Source organism: Aulonocara stuartgranti (assembly GCF_965226115.1).
Source record: "Aulonocara stuartgranti genome assembly, chromosome: 7".
NCBI classification, from domain to species: domain Eukaryota; kingdom Metazoa; phylum Chordata; class Actinopteri; order Cichliformes; family Cichlidae; genus Aulonocara; species Aulonocara stuartgranti.
This window is the reverse complement of record NC_138945.1, coordinates 15,369,721-15,391,611: the sequence shown is the minus strand read 5'-3', so window position 1 is coordinate 15,391,611 and position 21,891 is coordinate 15,369,721. Positions and strand designations below refer to the sequence as shown.

Sequence of the window (21,891 nt, the reverse complement as noted above, 5' to 3'; positions counted from 1 at the left end):
TATAGAAACTTCAGGCATAAAACAAGTAAGGTGGTGATGGCAGCCATAAAGCTGTCCACAAATCAGTAAGTAAAAAATCATCTTTTACAGTCTTTGCAACCAACTATTATTCCAGTTTTAGGTTTATATATTAAAAAAACAACAAAAAAGCCAATATTTAGGTTTATGTAGTGGTTAGCACTGTTGCCTCACAGCAAGAAGGTCCTGAGTTCAAATCCACCATCAGGTGGAACATAAGGAGTTTGCATGTTCTCCCTGTGCTCTCTGGGTACTATGGTTTCCTCCCCCAGTCCAAAAGCATGCATTTAGTGGGGATAGGTTAATTGGTAACCCTAAATTGCCCGTAGGTGTGAATGTGAGTGTGAATAGTTGTCTGTGTCTATCTGTTAGCCCTGTGACAGACTGGCGACCTGTCCAGGGCACCTTGCCTCTTGCCCTAAGACAGCTGGGATAGGCTCCAGCCCACCCGTGACGTTGAAAAGGATAAGTGGGAGAGAATGGATGGATGGTTTATGTATTACGATGCAGCTCACATACATCAGTAAGTACATTTTGTTAACTTTGCACAAACATGTTCTAGAGTGATACCCCTGCTTTCAGCCTCTGTGTATGTAAAGTGCATACTAACTGGCTGTAGTATTCAGCAACACTATAGATAAAAGCAGCAATTAATTACTTTCATCTATCTCTTTGTAAGGATGGAAACAATCAGGTTTGTTTTTATGCTTATTACATTTTTTGACGCCTTCGAGGTTGTGTTTAAGGTGCAAAAACACAAACATAATTTTTCTCATATTCTACATGCCTCATGTTACAGCACCTTTAGACCCTTGGTCTAAAAAAAAAATCCACGCAGCAAGCAGGTCCAGGATTCAAATCACTTTTAAAAAGTTTGCATCCTTGCCTTGGGTTTCAGTGGGTTCTCGCAGTCGTCCAGAATCCTCCCCAAATCCCAGTGCCACCAGATTTGGTTAACTGGTGGATCTAATTTGGCCATAGAATGTGAGTGTGAATGGCTGTCTGTCTGTGTGTTAGCCATATAACAGGTTGGTAGCATGATATAAACATTTCACTTATATGTATATGCCACCATTATATGTAAGTACAGCAAAGTAAAACATCTCTTTGGCCTTTTAAATCAGGTTTATAGCTTCTATTAAAATTCTGTGTGCATACATGACACATACTTTATATTTCACCAGTGCATTTGTTGCCTAAAAGTCCAGATGGCAACTTGATGAGGTAAAGCAGCACTATATGGGACTGCATTGAAACCACTTGAGTAGCTTATATGTGCGGTTCAATATGCACGGCTAAAATCCTCTTAGGCTCAGGTCCAAGTTGACATACATCTGGAGCAATCTAATGAAATGTGTTTCGTCTTTAATGCTCTCATTGTAAAATGAAGGAGGGATGACTTTGCACTAGCATCCATACTAACATAAGGATTAACAGATCCCTTAATTTGGAGCAAGAAGGAAATGAAAGCCACTGTCTACAGGACGGAAGAGACTAAAACTGCAACCGTGCAGCCAAATAATTCAGTTTAATGTAACTGTCAGCTCTGATTTCTTGGCTTTTAATCAGAGGTCAGACATCTGGCCTCGAGGCTTTCATGTAATTACTCTGCTTATGTAAAATGGACAATAGCATCAAATCTATAAATTTGATCAAATCCACAGTGATTAACTAAACAGGCTCTGTTGTTAATCTGTGAAACAGGGATCCATTCGAGCAGATCATGCTCCACGTTGATAGGCAGAAACCCCCCCGAAGCATGATCTCATGTACATCGGAGGTCATTCAGCCAGCCACGGCGTATTAAGCTCTGTCTTATTTTCTACATTCTAATTTGAGTAACGCATCAGATGGTTGTGTGCGCTGTTGTGCCAACAGACATCAGGGCATAGTCAGAATGATTAATGACTATAATGTCATTATTTTTCCACAATGTTATGTATTGCTTGGATTATCCTGCACATAAATAGCTGTGAATTAATTCATCTCAATTCGCACCATTATTCTCAAAGCACTTTAATGAATGAGACTTAGATGGATTTGTTCCATGTTCCATGGAATGATATTGAAAGAACAATAACAATAATAATACCACTACCACTACTGCTATTAATAATAATAATAATTATAGTAATAACAGTATCTGGCATTTGCCTTTCTGGCAGACAGATATATTGTATTATAGATGAATGCATTGCTGGTTAAGTTTAAAGGGATATGCAGCTCAACAGAGCTCTCACTCTTTGTCAGCCTGACGACAGTGCAGAAAAAAAACCTGGGCTTTATTTCTTTTTATCAATCAGTGATGAATAGTAAGATGTCCTAGCTTTATGGAGGAATTAAAAAAATAAAAAAATAAAAAAATAAATTGAACTGAATTGAAATTCGCTCATGCTAAAAGGCAGTAGGTTTCAAAAGACTCAATTCAATTCAGTTCAATTCAATTTTATTTATATAAATCACAACAACAGTTGTCTCAAGGCACCTTATATTATAAGGTAGACCCTACAATACTACATACAGAGAAAAACCCAACAATCATATGAACCCCTATGAGCAAGCACTTTGGCGACAGTGGGAAGGAAAAACCTCCGGCAGAACCAGGCTCAGGGAGGGGCGGGGCCATCTGCTGCGACCGGTTGGGGTGAGAGAAGGAAGACAGGATAAAGACATGCTGTGGAAGAGAGCCACAGATTAATAAGTAGTGTGATTCAGCATTAAAAACCCCAAGAGCGACGGCTCGTTTTCCACATGCCTCAGTTAGTGTGTTAAATGTTAAACGTCATGACAGTACAAGCAGAAAAAAGACTAAAACACTTGTTTGAAAGAGTTGGTGAAAGACTCTTCTCTCTAAAAAGAACACGTCAGCAGGTTTGCATCTGAACAAATTGTAATCGGCATTCTGGAACAATGTTCTTTGGACAGGCAAGACCAAAATGCAGTGATGAATTGGACATCTTGCAGTCACTGAGTCGACCATGAACCAAATCAATCCCAAAGTATTCTAGAGTATTCTAGACTGCTGAGGCTCGGCTGAAATAGTGTGTTGCAACAAGACAGCACAGCAGTAAATCTACAACAGAATGGCTAAAAGAAAAGAAGCAAGATGTTGCAATGGTCCAGTCAAAGTCCAGACCTCCACCTGATTGAAACAGCATGACCTTAACAGAGCTATCAATGAATGTCCACAAACCTCAATGAACTGAAGCAATGTTGTAAATAAGAGGAGGCCAAACTTCCTTCACAACAGTGTAGGAGACTTGTAAAGTTTTTGCTGTTAAATGTGCTTCTACAAGCTACCGAGTCATGGGGTGTACTGAGCTTTTCACACACTGCGTCTGCCTTTTGGCTTCGTTTTTATGTTGTTGTTCATCTCAAGTTGCACTTACCTAATTTGAAAACCTTTTAAGGACAGATGCATTACTTTTTACCCGATCTGTGCATTTCCTTGTTATTTATCATCATTTGATAAACTAAAATTTCTGTTAGGTTTGAAGTTTATTGATCAATGTTAGCACTCTTGCATTTCAGGTAAATAGTATAACTCATAAAACTGTCAAAACACATTTCACAAACCTTTTAAATTAGGTCAGTAACAAACCAGCACACTACCATTATTGAGACAATAGTCTAAAGGCTCTGCAGTGTTGCTGTGTCGTGCTGCTTGAATTCAGCAACACGGCATTAATCACTGTCCAGTAATGTTTGCCCTGTAGTGTGCAGGAATGTGTGAATTGTCTTCTGTGTAAAATTTGTTTGTGGACACCTCCAGGTGCAGTCTATCATGTCCATTTGCTCTACAATGAGCTTTAGGTCAAACTTCCTGTGTATGCGCTTTCTTATTTTTAGTGCTGTGCCACCATCATCTTTAGCTTTAGGAGTTCCATCAGCATGTAGAAGAATCAGACAGAGCATAAAATTACCTATTTTTCAATTACATATGTCCAGAGAAGGAGTGGAAAGTAGTGCGTTGAGCACTGAAAGGACTGTGGCCGATGATTTAGATACATGTTCGCACAGTGCCAGGGACTCGGCACTGAAAGCAGAGCCAATTCAAATATAGCACACACTCTTGGGGAAAAGTTTCCTTGAAAAACTTGATTTATGACAGTCCAGAGTGATTCAGTGAGGCCGCATGGCGTGATTAATGCAAACAGATTTTCTTAGGCAACACAGTAACCTTTGCTCAGTTGGCACATGCAGAAATCCTTTTTTTTTTTTTTTTTTAATTTTGGCTCCCATTTGACCTCATGAAGTAAAAGCTCTGTCTTCATGTTGCTTGCAGAAAATATTTCACATAGGGCACACTATGAAAATAGAATCAAATTATACAGTCAACATTACATAAAACAGAACATCATGTGCTCATTTTTGTTTACTGAATAGAAACCAGTTATTTTTTAGGTCATTGCATCAGCAGGAGAGAGCTGGCTGTGTAAATCTGAGACAGCTCTTTGAACAAACAGTGATATAACACTGTTCAAATACTGAGAGTATCACAATGTGCTACAACTGCATGACAGTTCTGAGAACTCTTGGCTAATTTTGGTTCACATGTACTGAGGCAAGTCTCTGTTGAAGGGGTGTATGCATTACCCTGTGGGATGTGGAGTCATGTGAAAAACAAAGTTTTTACAGGAATCTGTGCAGTCCTGTGAAAAATGCCCCACCATTTAGCAGCAATAACTTGAATTTATCATTAGTTCATTTTCTCACTTTATCAGTCTTGTCACTTTGTGGAATTTTGGCATGCTTTTGTTTGCAGCGTTGCTTCATTTCAGAGGTTTGAGAACAGCTCTCTTAAAGTTACACGGCAGCATTTCAATCAGGTTGAGGTCTGAACTCTAACTGGCCTGTTGCAATATCGGGTTTCTTTTCTTTTTCAGCCATTCTTTTGTAGTTGTCCTGCTGTGCTGGTAATTGTTGTCCTGTTGCATGACTCAATTTGAGCCAGACTTTAGCTCTCATACATTTGACTGTAGAATATTTTGGTATACAGAGGAGTTCATGCTTAACTAAATGAATGCAAGGTGCCAAGATCGTCACCCGTATGATGTGTTTGTGCTGATATGCTGTGTTTGGTTTTCACCAACCATTGCCACTGCTGAGCATTGTTGGTTTTCACCAACAATGCTCAGCAGTGTTGGTTTTCACATAGTTACAGTTATCTTGTGGTTTGCACAGATGCAACTTTGCAAAGCTAAGACATGCTGACCTGTTCTTTTTAAGAAGATGAAGGTTTCTGCAGGCAACACTTCCAAACAAGGGTTAGGAAAGGTTACCTTCCAAACTCTTACACCCAGTACAATTAGAAAGACTGACCTGGTCATACTATTGTCTGATCAAGGGATGAATTTGTTGTAATGCACACTCCTAAGTGTACATTAGTGTCCTTAGACTTCTTTAGACAAACAAGAAAAAGAGGCCTCAGATGAAATCCTCAGTGGAGGAACCAGGCCGCATTCTGATACTGATATGCTGGAAGCTAAAGAGACCCTTACAGGTAACAAAAGCTTTCCTAGAAATACTCTTATTGGCATGAAGTACTATGGATATAGTGGGTTGAGCCCCCATTTTGCTCTTAGATCTGCTTTAATTCTTCATGGCATAGACTCAATAAAGTGAAACGTTCTTTCGGGCGACTGTGGCTCAGGGGGTTGGGAAGCGTATCTGTAACCGGAAGGTCGCCGGTTCGATCCCTGGGCTCTCTGTCCTGGTCGTTGTGTCCTTGGGCAAGACACTTTACCCTACTGGTGCTGGCCAGAGGGGCCGATGGCGTGAAATGGCAGCCTCGCTTCTGTCAGTCTGCCCCAGGGCAGCTGTGGCTACAACCGTAGCTTGCCTCCACCAGTGTATGAATGCGAGAGTGAATGAATAGTGGCATTGTAAAGCGCTTTGGGTGCCTTGAAAAGCGCTATATAAATCCAATCCATTATTATTATTTAGAGAGCATGGTCCATATTGCCACGATAGTATCATGCAGTTGTTGCAGACTTGTTGACTGCATTTCCCAAAGATGCTGGGTCTTTTGGATTGAAATCTGGTGACTGGGACTGCAGGTGCTATTTGAGTAAAGTGAACTATGGATACTGGATGCCTGTGCTGGCATTTCTCCTGCGGTGTTGCTACCAGTGTGTGAAGAGTGGGAGAAGAGGGTTGCATTGACAATCCAACACAATGGGCAGCATTGAACACATTTTATAAGTGGTCAGAAACTTGTAAATAACTCATGAAAGAATAAAGTTACATTGAAACCAAGCACACCATTGTTTTTCTTGTGACATTACCAATAAGTTTGATGTGTCACATGGCCCTCTTCCTATTGAAAAAACAAAAGTTGTATCCAAGATGGCCGACTTCTAAATGGTCACCACCCATCTTGAGGAGTTTGCCCCCTCACATATACTAATGTGCCACAAACAGGACTTTAATATCACCAACCATTCCCATTTTATTACGGTGTATCCATATAAATGGCCCACCCTGTATTATTTAATTAGTTCAGTCTTATTACCTTATTGTCTTGGAGCAACTGTAACCCACATAATTTCCTTAAGGATTATTAAAGTATTCTGATTCTGAATAATGTTTTTTTTTTATCTTCCTGGGACCACAAATTTCACACCAATCCATCTTCTGACTGTCTCAAGTATCTCAGTCTGGAACAAAGTGGCGGACTTCCTGCCATCTCCTTCGTCAGAGCCTGAAGAACTCAGAACATCAGTAGAAAGCTAAACCTGTTCTGGGATAGCTTTCTATAAAATCTGACAGATTTCAGGCAGAGATGTAAACACTTAAACTATCTGAGAAAATATCTGCATTATTGTGTCTGCAATCAGCCCTTCTGCCATGGGAAATGTTAGCCTGTTATTGACAAACACAAGTTCCTAAAGAGTGAAGACTAGGATCCCTGGAAAGGTTTTACTTGAGCACTTTAGTCTGTCTGGAGATAGATTACAAGGACGTCCAACTTGTGGAGCCCTTATTTAGAAACATCTCAGGATGAAATGAGATATTAGCAGCATGCATTAGTAGAAATCCAGGTCAGAAGTTATTTCTAAATCTTGAACTTAATATGGAAAACTCCCAGCTCTGTGCCAGCCGACATCTCGTGTCCTGGGGTTTGCATGCTTAATTGTAATATTCAAACATATAGTTCCAACATCCTAAACTTCCAACAACTGAAAGCGTCAGTCTTCAGTGAGCACACACAAAGGCTGACATGGACACCAATACTCAGAAGCTGTTTCTTCGATCATTCCCTTGTAGGATCAGATGCAAGAGGCCAAAATGTCCCCATTCAATTGGACTGCAAAACAAACAAACTGTGCCAGAGGGTGCAGAGAGGACATAGAAGTGGCTGCAGATTGCGAGGAAGGGTCGGATCGTTCGGCCACGTGCTAATGTTGAAAAAAGATATCTAGCCTTGACAGGAAGTAGAGCATGTGGCTCAATTATCTTTAACTGGATTTTCTCATTAAAGTCAAATCTTTCAACTCCAAAGTCTTTTTTTTTTCTTTTTCTTTTTTTAAGAGGCGATCAAATTTGGATTTGATGACAACTGCAGAAAAGGTATTGACTTTGCAAACCTTGTGTGGCTTGGAGCTGGGGGGGGGGGGGGGGGGATCCAAAGGCCTTGAATTGCAAAAGAGAAAAGATAAACCACATTTTAAACTTTGGCATGTTGAACAGATGCAGTCACCGAAAGCAAAACGCCCTTCTGCAAAGATTTAAAAAAGATTTATAATAGCATCAAACTGGTAATAACCTAAAATTAAGATCTTTTAGTAACACATTGAATCAAAGAAAGACCAAACCCCAGTCATGTCTTTAAACCCCCCCCCCCCCCCCCCTTTTTTTAAATTAACAATGAAACACTTTTTATCAGACCTTCTGAGCTGTGTTTAACAGTAATTGCTACTACACCTGATAAATGAATGTTGCTGTTATTTTCCAAGCTACTCTACCTAAGAATAAATGCAATTTAAGACCTTTAAAATTTGGTGCTTTTTACTGTTTTAAGACCCACGGCCACTGTGAATAATCTTTAACACTTACCATCAGCTGCCTGGTAATATTAGTCCTTCAGCTGCACTTAGCAGCAACACACAGGGCGCCCCTGTGCAGTACTGCACAGAGCAAACACCGCCATCTGCTGGGGTGGACGTGGTTCAGCTGGTCACTAATAAGAAGAGCCACCACACGCTTGTATCAAACTAACATCTTCTTTTATTTGTATTGAAGGTTACAGAGCATCAGGTCTTTTTGTTTTCCTATCAAAATAAGTAAATCAAAATTCAAGCAAGAGTTCAATAGCTTCTTGGGGGATGGGATAAGTGGATTTGTACAGTAAACATATGACAATATTTAAGTTTTTAAGCTTTAAAGTTTTCATGTGATGCATCTAACCTGGTCAGTGTTTCCGTTTGAGATGGATGAGGCGAACGCTCTGATGCATGACTTCAGGGGATGTGCCTTTTGACATGTTACTGATTCAGTGAATCGTTTCAGATCCATTTTTAATTTTTTTAATTAATTTACTTAAATTTTTCTACAGGTGTTTGGTCCCAACAACACATATATGTCCGTTCGTGAATCAAACTTAGCATCTACTCTCTTTGGGAATGCAAAAATATACAATCACACACGGGAGAACTACACAAAAAACAACAAAAAACCCCCAGTTAATGATCCTCCAGGGTCTTTCCCCACATTGAAAACTCAGTCACAGCGTGGTGTGACTGCCTGTACGTGTGTTCGTGTGTTCGAGTGTTCGAGTGTTCAAGAGTGTCTTAAAGATGGGGGAGCACAGATGCTGATGCCTGGAGATGAGGTGTGAAGGAGAGAGGGCTTGATGAGTCTATGATCGCTTTTTTCTGCTCTCAAAATTTCTGAAGTTGGCCGGCCTTATCTTCATCTCTGCAAACTGGATCGAGTGTTCGTGGCCCTTCCAGTGGAACCAGTTGATCCCCTGTGGAAAAAACAACAACAACCCCCCCCCCAAACAATACAAATCATCAGCTTTTCCTGAACTGCACATCCAGCAGTGAGCAGGGAGCAAGTTTCACTGGGAAAAATCTGATTTTCTCATTAGATAATTCAACTGCTTATGGCTCGTGTTATGGTTTACCACTTCATTTTCTGCGATGCGTGTGAAAGCGTTCGTACCTTACTGTGACTTTTGTCGCCATATTTCCCCATGAGGTTGACACGGTGACAGTTTTTATACCAAAAGGCGCCTTTGTAGGACAAGGCGCAGTTGGTCACAGCGATATCGTTATCATTGTCGTAAGTGGAGAAGGGCCGACCCTGGTGGTAGGTCATGGAGTCACCTGGTGGACAAATGAGTATTATTCAGTTAAGGCAGTCTGATGAAAAGTGACTTTTCTTAGAAATAATTTGACATTCTAGGAAATACGTTCAGTTTATTGCCAAGAGTTTAATGAGAACATTCGTCACTGTCGAAATTGCACGATTTAAAATGCAGGATTAAATTATGTCTTTAAGGAAACAGCTGTGAGCTTGTTTGTACTTCAAAAGATAAACCCAAGGTTTTAAGACAGAAAACTTCTTTTGAAAAAAAAAAATTCCCCAAAAAATTCTTTTGAATTATTTGTTGTTGTTTTTTAATAAACTGTGCAGACAAAATGTGATCAAAACGGGAATAGTGTCACATTTTCTAGTATTTCCAGATTATGTCTTTTTTCTTCTTCTCCAGTGCATTCAATACCATTGTACCCACAATCCTGAGGGACAAGCAGGAGTACACAGGTGTCAACCAACACCACGTGGATCCTGGACTACCTGGCAAGGTAGTCCATAGTGCCATCAGTATGTAAGGATCCAGAAGTGTGTGTCTGATAGGGTCTTCTGCAGGCGCCCCTCGGGGAACAGTTCTATTCTATTCTCCTTATACACCACAAGACTTCACCTGCAGCTCTGATCACTGCTTCCTGCAAAATTTCTTGGATGACTCAGCAGTTGTTGGTCTGATAACAGGGAGTACAGAGAAATTACTTTGTTGACGGGTACCAGGAGAACCGCCTACAGATCAGGTACAAACATCCTCGACTTACACCCGTGAACATCCAGGTAATGGATGCTGAGCGCATCGACTTATATAAGTACCTAACACCCTAACTAGACTGGATTAACAATACAAAGGCCATCTGCAGGAAAGGACAGAACAGGCTGTATCTGCTATGGAGACTCGGTTCTTTTGGAGAGCAGGGGCATCTCTTGAGGACCTCCTATGACTCTGTGGTTGCATCGACCCTCACTTATGGTTTGCTCTGCAGGGCAGCAGTATCTGCTCTGGAGACAGGAAGAAAATGAACTGGCTGATCAAGAAGGCCAGCTCTGTTCTGGGATGCTAGCGGAGGTGGTGGGTGACAGCAGAATGATGGCTAAGCTGTCATCCCTGCTAGAGAACACCTCCAACCCCCAGGCAGGTCACCCTGACAGCACCGAGCAGCTCCTTCAGTGACAGGCTGCTGCACCCACGGTGTGCAAAGGAGAAATATCCGAGGTCTTCCTTTCCAGCTGCTGTCAGACTGTACACGTGAAAATGCACCACACACTGTACATATTTCTGAAATGCCAAGTGTATCACTGTATCACATCTACATCTACATATCCATATATATATATGTAAATAATATTTCTTCTGCCTTGTATAGTTTACATTTGTCTTCCGTTGTTGTTTCATCTATTTATTCCTGGTCTCTTCGTTCTGCTGCTCTAGCAATCTGAATTTCCCAACAATGGGACTAATAAAGCCTCTTATCTTATCTGGTTTTATCTTATCTTTCGTGGTGCTTACGTCTGAATCACTGAGTGTCTCAGGATCATAAGATTTTATGTCCCTATATTCACTTTATTAAACTTTAAAGAGGGCGATATAGCTGCTGAGACAGTTGTGTTCAGTGCAGTGCCCTCGTGTCTTGGCTCAGACTCACTGATCCGGATCAGTGGGTGTGATCCAGACCTCTGTGTGTTCATATTTGAATCAAACTATCAGCCAAACTTTTACAAAGAACTTGTGAGCACCAGTGGTGTTTCTCCATTTCACAGCCAAAAGCTACATTCACGAGTGTTAATATATGACGAGAATGGAACATTATTTTGACACAGGAGGAGTTACGAGCAGAAGACGCGCTGCGAACAATAAAACCTTTTATGAAGTTTCCATTTGTTTTGACGAGCCAGCTATTTCACGTGGTTATTAAATCCTTTGAAGGTGATCAAAATGCTCTTTTCAGGGATTTCTCCTGTGTCATCAGAACAGATCGAGCAACCAACAAAAGTGCTAAACAAAAAGAAAAATTTATATTGTGACACTCAGAGTGAGTGTTTTTTTCCAACCTGGATTAGTGTAAACTTTCAAGCAAATACTCTGTAATTAATTGGCTGTGAGTCAAAAAAATATTGACAGTATAAACATAAAATTTGGCTTCATTAAATAAACTAGACAAAAAAAATCTGCTTATTCTGAGAGGTTCAACTGAACTGAGCCTTTATTACACTTACTGGAAGGAAACAAGAGTGAATACCCTTCTCTTGTCTAACGTTAAAGTAAAAAGTTAATACTCGTACTCCCCAACATGTCAGGCTATTTCATTAAAGTGATACCAACCTGCTGTTCCACTATATGTTCCTATGTAGATTTTATAGCGTGTCCTTGGCTCTGCAATTGTGAACTTGTCATATTGCGCGTAGGCGTTCTCCCCGTTGTCCCTCAAGTCCACTCGCAGCTCATAATGGCCTGAAGATGTGATTTTATGGAGGTTGGAGAGACCTACAACCCAAGTTTAATATGTGTGAGTCAGGAGGGCAGTGAGTGAGGGAAAGAAAGCAAATACGGCTCCAGAATGAGCGAGCTTACCCAGCCAGAACTCATCGTTCATGTTACCAAAGCCAGCCGTGTAGTTCTTCCAGTTCCTGAAGAATTCCAGCTTTCCATTCTGGCGTCTGAGGAAAACCTGAAGAGTACCGACTCTCATGAGTGTCAAAACAGCTTCACGACAATCATAAGAAGCTAGGCTAAGGCCACTGTGGTGCTGTCTATCATTTGTCATCAGAAAAACAGGTGCCACATAAGCAGAATCATCAGGATTCAGCTTGAATAATGGTGTGAAACGGGCTTTATTTGGATTCCAGAAGGCTGATTTCCTCACCAGCCATCCTCCGCCATCTGTGGTCATGTCACAGTAAACCTGGATGGGCTGGCTCTCCTCTCCTCCAATATAGATGGTATACAGACCAGCGGTCGTCTCTCCGTTCAGTAATATCTGAGCACAGTCCCGTGGGCGTCTGTACAACTGTCCGACTGAAAAGCACATATTAAAAAGGCATCGCGTTAGAGACCCTGAAGGATGCGCTCACTTATTTTTCGTCCCTGTTAAATAAACAAAGCATGAGGCTGTATATAGCATCCTGAGAGAGAACTACGGAACGGGGGAGGGCCAAACAAAGGAGAAAGAAGGTTATTCCATCTGGAGCTCAGACAGAAAGAAAAACAAGCACAGGTGATCTGGCTCCAATATCAGTGCAAATGAAAGGAATGCACATTAGAAGATCTCTTTCTAATGTGCATCTGGACTGTTGCATAACAGCCAAACCCTTCACTTCTGAGAAAGCAGCGACAAGTCCAGTGCTCCCAATTTTCAGCTATACGTACACATTAATTAAGAAGAGGTTTGTGTGTGTTTTAATGCTTACGGGTAGTGAAGACGGTGGCCACGTGGCGACTCCTCTGGGCTCCAGCGGCAGCCTGCAGTCTCACATTGTACTCCGTGGAGCCAGTGAGCTGCGACATGCTGTAAGATGATGCTGTTGGGCTTAGCATCACCTCCTGAATTCATGCAAGACACACACATTATTTACACCAATGGCATTTCTTAACTGATTACTATAGCGGCTCGAAGTGCAGGACACAGAAACATTTCAGAAAACATGACAACACCATGAACATTGGAATGGATTGAACCCAAGAGCATTACGATGGGTTGATGTCATTTCCTTGTTCTATACTATTCCCTCAAACTGAAAGAAAGAAGACGAGATTGCAAGCGTAAGGCAATATTTTAACAAAGAACACTGATAAGCTGGATTTCATAAACTACAGATGGTGAAAAAAAGGAGAAGGAATCCTGCACTGTGTCTGTTTCTGTTTCAGGGCATGCAGCTCTTGGAAATCATCCAGAACTCATCATGATATCATTTCTTATTGTTTGTGTTTTTTTTCTGTTTTCTGAAATGTTGTGCAAAATGCACATTAGGACCTAACAATCTATCAGAGCTCCAGATTTTACTTTTTAAATTTCACAAATAAAGGTTTTCTCAGCAAAGGAGCCTTGCAACAGCGATAAGAAAAAAAAACCCTTTTAACAGGAAGACATTGGCAGACTTTGTCTCAGGCAAGGCAAGGAAACAGGACAAAAAAGTCACTGTGGAGAAGAGTAACTAAATGCAAAATGGAGAGTGAAAAGAGAAATTCTCAGAGCATTATGGGAAGCCCCCTGCAGCCCAGGCCTATTGCAGCATAACTAAATGATCGGAAACTTGCGCTTTCAACGACAGTTAGAAAAACTGGAGAAACACGGCAAAACATATCTGTTGTCAAACGATGAAATGACACGGGCATGTACGTACCCTGATTGTTCCATCAGCAGAGGAGAAGCTGAGCATATATCCAGTGACAGCAGCATGAGGTGGTCTCCACTTCAGAGTGGCGCTGTCAGTTTGAATATTCATAGCTATCAGATCGCGAGGAGGGTCCACATCTGCAAATACAGCATCACATTAATCATTCGGTACAGCTGATGTGGTTAAGAAATCAGCGCATGTTGCTTAAGGTTATATTGACGCTGATATACTACATATAAAAGATAGACAGAGACGTGGGAAAGCCAGATGTTTCTATGGCAGGATTTTTTCAATCACAGGCAGATTCACCTCGAAGAATAAGCTACTTTTAATCTTTTTTTTACTCTAATGAGGCCCCTAAATTACAAAAACAAGACTTTAAATTAGCAAATGAGACCATAAACACATCAGGAAACTGTTCATAATATGGCTCAGAAATATGGGTGTAATTAAATTGAAGTTTGCTGTATTTTGTTTGAAATTACAATGTAATTATATATACAAATTCTTAAAGCTAGGTACACCAGAATAATGTGGTAACAAGTCAGTCTTTAACAAGAAACAAAGAAATAATTTTAATTTGTGGAAATTGAAGTAATGTGTAAGTAATGTTAAGAACTGCTACAGTTACAGAAAATGACATTGAACAAATTATGGTTTCGGGGCTGGAGTCGGCACCAGTAATGGACAGACAGCCAATTGGATCCTCCGGCTCAGTGCTGGTGAAATTGTTTTGGGTCTTCCACTTGACTTTTTTGTTCCATAATCCTCAGGATCATTTAAGAAATTCCAAATAACTGTCCTACTGCGTCCCACCTCAGCAGTGATGGCGCACTGCGAGAGATCCTGGTTATGCAGTTTAACAACCCAACTATGTCCAAAAAAGGAAAGTTTTTTTGTCTTTGCCATGAGAACGTCATCACAGTGTGACTACCTGCCAAAAAATGACAATGAATCCACATTTTTGCACAGATTTGGCCTTTTAAAGGCATGTGGTCCTAAACTTTTGATCAGCTGTAAAGCAGCCTGCTTCAGTTTAAGCGTTGTTGTCAATAAATTGCATGCTCAAAAACATGTTTTGTCTCACTCCCATTTCTTGTTGTTGCATATTGAAGTTCTTCTTGGAACCTTGTTAAGATCCAACCATGCAAAATAGGATTTTCTGCCATTTTTCCAGTGGTCTTAAACTTTTGACCGGGACTGTATAATTAAATTAGAATTTCAAATAAAATACAGTGAAATTCCATTTAATTCCAGGGAATTACATCTTTAGTAACAGGCCATATTATAGAGTGTTCCCCATCTTTTATATTAAGCAATACTTTTATACAATCTGGACATCTTTCTGTGTTTACCTGTGGTGAATTCGGTAACAGCAGAAGCACTCCTCTGAGCTTCTTTCATAGCATGAACTCCCACGGTGTAGTGGGTTGCTGGAACCAAGGAGTTCATCTCAAACTCCACAATGTTCCCAGAAACGTGTTCCACTGTTGGGGACACTATAGGGCAGGAATTAAATTATGCAATCAATACAAAGTCAGTTAAAATGAACAGAAAGCAAGCTCGTTTAAACTCAGAGACACACCAGAATCAGCACTGTAGGTAATGATGTAGCCATCAACAGTGGCGACAGATGGTTGCCACAGCAACAGGGCCGAAGTGTCCGTGACATTGATAACAGTAAGACCACGAGGTCTGTCCAAACCTGCGGGGCACGAGGAAGATCACAGAGAAAACGTGTGGGGTCAGTACATTTTTAACTGACTCCAGTATTGCCGGAGTCAAGGCTGCATAAGAGAAAAAAGCCAACCTGTGGTCACAGTGTCTGTGCTGGGGTCACTTTCCTCCAGACCCTTCAGAGCACTGACGGTTACTTGGTACGTCTTTCCGGGAATCATATTGGGAAGCAAAGCCTCGAACACGCTGCCATCTACAGTCAATGTCATTTGGCTTCCTGTGGGGGAGAGAGAACAAACACATGTACTATTGATTCAAAGACAAGCTTGTCAAGAGGTGTCAGATTTTATCTATTGGTGTATTTCCACTGTACTGAACAAGATGTACTAAAGCTCTTCACGTACTTTGTGGTGGGTGGTGATAAATGTTTGAGTACTGGAGATTGAGGCCAAGAGAAGCCTTTGTAAGGCTGAGATAAATGCTTACGTCAACTAAAAAATGACAAACTGATTGCAATCACAGTGCGCCGTATTGCTAATGATAGTGTATTACTTTCATTACTCAAGAGCATGGTCCTATATTTTATGATTTATGATGATGAAGTGAGCTTCCTCAAAACTAGCAGCTAAAAACAAATTTGCTCTTGCTCCAAACTGCATGTCTGTACTCTGTAGATCAGGCGTGCGTAGATTTCCTGTGTTCAGCTTCTCATCCATGCTCATGTACTCACAAATCATCTTTGTGTGCTATGAATCGTGACACAAGAGCTAAATACATGCATACAAAATATTTTTCTTTTTTCTTCGTTTTGTCATTGTTACACTATGTGTTTTATTCTGTTGTTAAGTGTCCTTGGGTGTCTTGAAAGGCGCTCTTAAATAAAATTGATTAATATTATTATTAATAATACCTTGTTTGGTATTTCCTTTCTATCTGTTATTATCTAATAAAAGCAACAATCATTAAAGAGGATTTATTGCATATTTCATTAGTGGGCTCCATTGATGGATATTAAATATGGCTAAAGTTTCTAATAATGTGGTCAGTAGATTTGTAAGTAATCCCTGTGAGTCAAAGGCTCAGACTTCAGACTGCACAAAACGCTGTGTGTCTGCTCTTGAGTCTCACTGATTGCATAGCGAGTGGCTCGATTAGCAGGTTGTGACAGTTTAAACAGTAACCTTACCCACCTGCTGAAAGAAAGTTGGCTTAAAGGGAAGGGACCTTCTTTCACAGACTGGGTGAACTGAGGGGCTGCATCAAGTAAATAACTATTATATTGAACTGAATCATGCACAACTACTCTGGCAGAGTGGATAAAAAAATATTGAGCTGGAAATTGGTCTTCTTAAAAAAATATTTTTATAAGATGAAAAATCTCCAAGTAGTGCAGTGCCAATAGTATCAAATGATGTTGACAGTGAGACGTTCCCGGTTAGCCTGAGCAGGTATTTTACCTTGAAAAGGGTTTATATTTCCTTTCTTTCTGAACTTTGATATATAGCTCCCTCTTGTACAGATTTTGCATTGACAATAAACATATTGCACCATTTTTAGAATAGCTCGACAACTATGTGACTCTGTCACTGAACTATGGTAAAAGGTTGACCAGTGATTGAACCAAGGACATGCTGTTAAAGGCCTTAATTTCATCTGGTGAGCCCACTAACCAATCAGCTGTCAGAAAGAAAGGCAGGATGAAGGGCTATAGCAGAAGCACAGGAACTCTGTACAAGCAGCACATGATAGGCATGTGACTTGAGTGCAGGCGTGCAGCTTTGAGCAAGAGCAGAACAAATCTGCATACAGGGAGGGATCATTTCAGTTCTGGGAAGATCACTGAGTAGCTAAAGATGAAAATGAAAGCACACGTTTTCAAACAAAAGAACCATCCTCTTGAATAAAGTAAAAGAATTTTCCTCAAGATATTTACAATGTTTGCAATCTTAGATTAGCATGTTAGAAGTTTTGCTCCTAAGCCCGATGGGGAATGTCACTGACATGGATTTAAAAAATCATGGAAAATTTAAGTTTTCCAGAGACTAGAAAAGCATCAGTATCACTGATGTCAGAGGAGTTGATACATTTTTTCAGATTTATTGAAAAGTGATATCTATAGACTTTTTGATATTTTATACATTTAAATGTATAAAATTCATTGTTTACTGGACCAAATGTTTGCCAGTGTGACGCCATTAGCATGGTAACGCACCAGAAGTACCAACAGAACATCAAAAAGATTTTAATTCACTATTATCTTGAACGGTGCATTAATAAATAAATAAAAAACCTCGACCAAATAAGCATTAATAAATGTCACTGATCTGTACAGAATTAAGAATTCATCACACCTGTGAGTCAATGTGCATTGCACAGCAGTATTTTAACAGAATGCCAGCCATTACTGTAGTTCGAACAGTATGGAAACACAAGAGCACACAACAAATGACATGCAAATAAAGTCCTCAGCGGTCCGCCTGTTTCCAGTGCTTAGCAGCGTTACACTGAGCCTAGTTTAGCGGGTTTGCTATCTGGAAGAGAGTCGCTCTTCTTCACATTCTGACTGTGTGAGAGCTGCACAGAGAAGTGAACGCTGTTACTGAAAGTCTGTTTCTGAAATTAGAAAGTGAAACTGAACTGATAAGTGGATTAATTTTGATATTATCACATGCATGTTTCTGACATGTCAACATCAGTATATCTGATGAACACGGACACAACAACGAAGCTAAAATTAAAACTGTTTAATTAAATTCAACCTTAAATGTAACTTGTATAAACAATGATTGACCTCTTACCTCCTTCAAATGGCACATAGGTGATGCGGTAGTTATCCACCGGAGAGCGAGGCATGGACCAGTGAACTACGGCTGAAGAGTCAGTCACTTCAGAGAAGTGAAGTCCTCTGGGAGTGCTGAGGCCTAGCAAAAAGCAAATGGATTTGCGCAGAGAGCAAAAAAGCAAAGTAAAAACTGTAAGTATCGTAAGTAAGTATGTGAAAACACAGTTTTTCCCAAAAGGACGTTTTTCGACAGACGTGAAGTTTCAAAGAAACCAGAGGAATAAAGATGATTAGTGGGACACTGGGTTGAGTTCTCTGAAGTCGAATGTCGCACTGAAAACTCAGAAAGTTTGGTAGTTAACATGAGACTGCACACTCTACAGTTTTTCAGTATACCTGTCTGAACAACCCCTGTAATAGGTTGGGAGCGTCGATCCAGTGTGGCACCGTAAAGCTCGATTTCATACTCGGAGCCACCCATAAGTCCGGTTATGACCTTGGTTCGTTCATCGCCACGGACGCTGTGCTCTTGAGGATGGGCTAACCTTTTGCTGTCTCTTATTTTGATCACAAATCGGTCAAACAGATCTTCATTGGCAGTCCACGTCAGACGGAAACTGTCAGCTGTGACGTCTGAGACAAAGAGATGCTCCACTTCTGGCTCAGCCTCTGGTTAAACAGGGAAACATTAACCTTGCAGCGCGTCTGGTGATTTCCCAGCAATATTCATCACGTTCTGAGAAACACCCACAGGGATCAGTTTGGAAGAGGTCAGAAATCGGGCAAGACAGGATTAGGTTCCAGCCTGAGGGCCTTCTTGTCCACCGCCACCAATCTGCCATGCTTAGGCATCCATTAGTGTTAATCAGTAAAAAATACAGCGCATGGACTACAGAGGCATACGCTTGAATGAAAAGACAAGATGCTTTTTGTAGATGTCAGTCAACAGAAGGATTCTTTCGGAAGGATTTCAGCATACACTTGTTGAAATGCGTCCTCAAGGCCAGCCTGGATGCATTCAGTGCATTTAAAAGTAATGGCAGGTGACAAACGAGATTAGAAGCTAAATCAACAGACATTTCATGCTCAGAATATCTGCTGATTTATCCGTGTTTTCCTCCATATGAAAATGTCATTTTCGATTGAGTGGTTCATATCCATCCAGGGAGTTTGAACCTGATCTACAAACCAGCCTCACTAGGGAGTAACATGGTGCAATAATTGGATTTTGTCCATAGATATCTGTCTGACTATCAGCGATTAAAAATGCGAAGGAAAACACATTTTAAAATATGAAGACAAACAAATGTGCTTGCTCATATTTTGGAGGTAAGAAGAAACAGACGGGAGCTCAACACCTCTTCCTCTCGGTGACACAGCTGCATACCAAGGAGATGCTTAAAACCAAGGAAAAGTGAGGTCATACTGGAAAAAAAGGTCATCTGAGTTAGGGTTAGGTAAGAGTACTGAACTGAAGTCTCACCATCAAAACATGGCACTGAGTTAGATGTATCCGTCCTCAGGCTAATTTTGTTACACAATGTCTTTTGTTGCGTGAAATGAATATCAGTGATTAGTAAATATCACAGAACTGCACCAGGTTGTGATAGTGAAACTGCAGAGCTGAAATGGTTATAATAGTTATACACGTATACACCCATGGTAGCTTCAACAAAGTCAGACACTGGACTTTGTAGTAAGACAGGAGGGCTTACAGTGCACTGAGTTGTACCTGTCACAGCCACTGCAGTCAGAGGCCGAGAGAGAAGCCCTGACTCTGACACCCCTGTCAGTCGGACCTCATAGCCTATGCCGGTAATGAGGCCCCCGATGTCCAGGTGACTTTGGTTTCCTGGCACAGTGAACTCCTGAGCCTTCAGCAGCCAGCCAGAGTCTGTCACCACTATGTGGAAATGGCTGAAGCCACCACTAGAGGGGGTTAGATTATCCTGCGGTAGCTGATGCTTCACCCCCCACGACACACGGAAGCCATAGGGGGTTATGTTGGAAATGGTCAAGTTTTCCACTTTAGGCAAAGGAGCTGAGAGGAATGTGGGTTTAATTGAATGGGAGGAAGGAGTGTGTGTGTGGGGGGAGGGGGAAGGGCAGGAGGGGGACGAGACTTCATTAGGAGGATAACGTGTGCAATGGTTGCAAAAGCAAATACAGACACAGTTCTTTTACAAGGTAATAGTTATAGGCCAAAACACACTAAGGGCAAATCTAGCATGCATCATAATTTAGTACTTTGTCCTCACACTATCTAAAGTGGCAAACACAGAAGTGCTAAAAAATGCAGTTCCTTGAATGGCCACTTAAGACTGAGTTAGAGCACGAAACAAATGCAATTTTGGTGTCTTTGTGTATTGGTTTTCTTCATGACAATTGCACGTACGTTGCTCACTTTGACTGGCAGATATGCTGACACAGACGGTTGTAGCCAGCAGCCACTTAAGGCCCCAGTAACACAGTCCTAGAGACTTCTACTGGCAACCAATAGTTGCTGAGGAAAAAAAGAAGTATTCCAGTGCTGTTGGAAGTTGAAGCCCAAATTACATGGGTCTTAGAGAAAAATGCAAATTCCCTAACTGGTTTTCAGTTGGTTGTGGGAGGTGTTATTCCCTATTCCTCAATGCTTAATTGAAAGCCCCCAGTAGCCAAAGCTTCCTTAACTTGACCTGACCCAAACTATAAGGTTTTAAGCCTAATAAAAGTAGAGTAAGTGTCTATATACTGAATCCAAACTGAGAGCTGGTTCCATAGTAAAGTCTGATAGCTGAAGGCTCTGGTTCCGATTTTACTTTTGAAAACTGTGGGGACAATTTTGAGAGCAAAATGCTCTGTTAGGGTTAAAATATGTCAGGGCCTGAATATTCATTATTGTTATTTTGCGCATGACGGGAAGGATTTTAAATTCAGCTCTGAACAGACAGCCAACAAAGAGAAGCTATTATGGGAGAAATATCCTCTCTCCTTCTCGTCCTAATGGGTACTCTCACTGCAGTGGTCAACTGAAGGTTTTTGAAGGAGCTTTTAGAGTGACCTGATTATAATGAACTACAAAAGTCCAGCCTGGAAGTAATAAATGCATGAACTAGCTTTATCACTCTGAGACAGGATGATTCAGAATTTAGCAATATTGTGAAAATGAATGTAGGTAGTCCTCTACATTTGTTTAATGTGCATGCTGAAGGTGCCTCACAGTGTTACTGGAGGCCAAGGTAACGTCATCTAACGCAAATATCTGTTTTAGGAATGACTACAATAACCTCATTTTTATCTGAATTTAAAAGTAGGAAATTAGAGGTCATCCATACCTTTAAGTCTGTAGTTTATATTTAGATAAACCTGGGTGTCATCTGCATAGAAATTAAAATGTATGCAGTGTTTCCTAATAATAGGTATGTAAATGTAATTGGTCCCAGCAAAAAATCCTTTGTGAATAACGTCTTTGTGGGAAGAAGACTAGCCATTTAGTTGAATAAATTGGAGTCTATTTGAGAGATACGAGCTAAATCACTGCAGCATTGTAACTTTAATACCTGCACATGTTTTAAAATATTGCTGGACTGAGGTCTGACAGGACAAGCACAGAGATGAGCACACTGTCAAAGGCCATAAAAAGATCATTCAAAACCTTTAGTAGCTCTGTTTCTGTGCTATGATGCACTCTAAATCCTGAATGAAACTCTTGAAATAAACCATTGTTTTGCAAATGACCAGTTAACTGTTTGTCAGCTACTCTTACAAGAACTATTTTGAGGCCA

At 40.8% G+C, this 21,891-nt stretch overlaps 1 protein-coding gene across 1 annotated transcript in view; it reads right to left on the bottom strand.

Moving 5' to 3' along the window:
* Window positions 1–8,224: 8,224 nt before the first annotated feature.
* LOC309711290 (tenascin-like) overlaps window positions 8,225–21,891 on the bottom strand; it is a 57,447-nt gene continuing 43,780 nt past the window's right edge. Inside the window, exons 18-30 of the mRNA XM_082541515.1 lie at window positions 19,857–20,165; window positions 18,521–18,793; window positions 18,141–18,263; window positions 15,476–15,619; window positions 15,251–15,370; window positions 15,021–15,164; window positions 13,672–13,802; window positions 12,739–12,871; window positions 12,195–12,346; window positions 11,903–11,999; window positions 11,654–11,815; window positions 9,187–9,350; window positions 8,225–8,989 (exon numbers count right to left, since the gene is read on the bottom strand). Coding sequence (XP_082397641.1) covers window positions 8,879–8,989; window positions 9,187–9,350; window positions 11,654–11,815; window positions 11,903–11,999; window positions 12,195–12,346; window positions 12,739–12,871; window positions 13,672–13,802; window positions 15,021–15,164; window positions 15,251–15,370; window positions 15,476–15,619; window positions 18,141–18,263; window positions 18,521–18,793; window positions 19,857–20,165 — 2,063 coding nt within the window. The 3' untranslated portion in view covers window positions 8,225–8,878. The remainder of the gene's footprint in view (window positions 8,990–9,186; window positions 9,351–11,653; window positions 11,816–11,902; window positions 12,000–12,194; window positions 12,347–12,738; window positions 12,872–13,671; window positions 13,803–15,020; window positions 15,165–15,250; window positions 15,371–15,475; window positions 15,620–18,140; window positions 18,264–18,520; window positions 18,794–19,856; window positions 20,166–21,891) is intronic.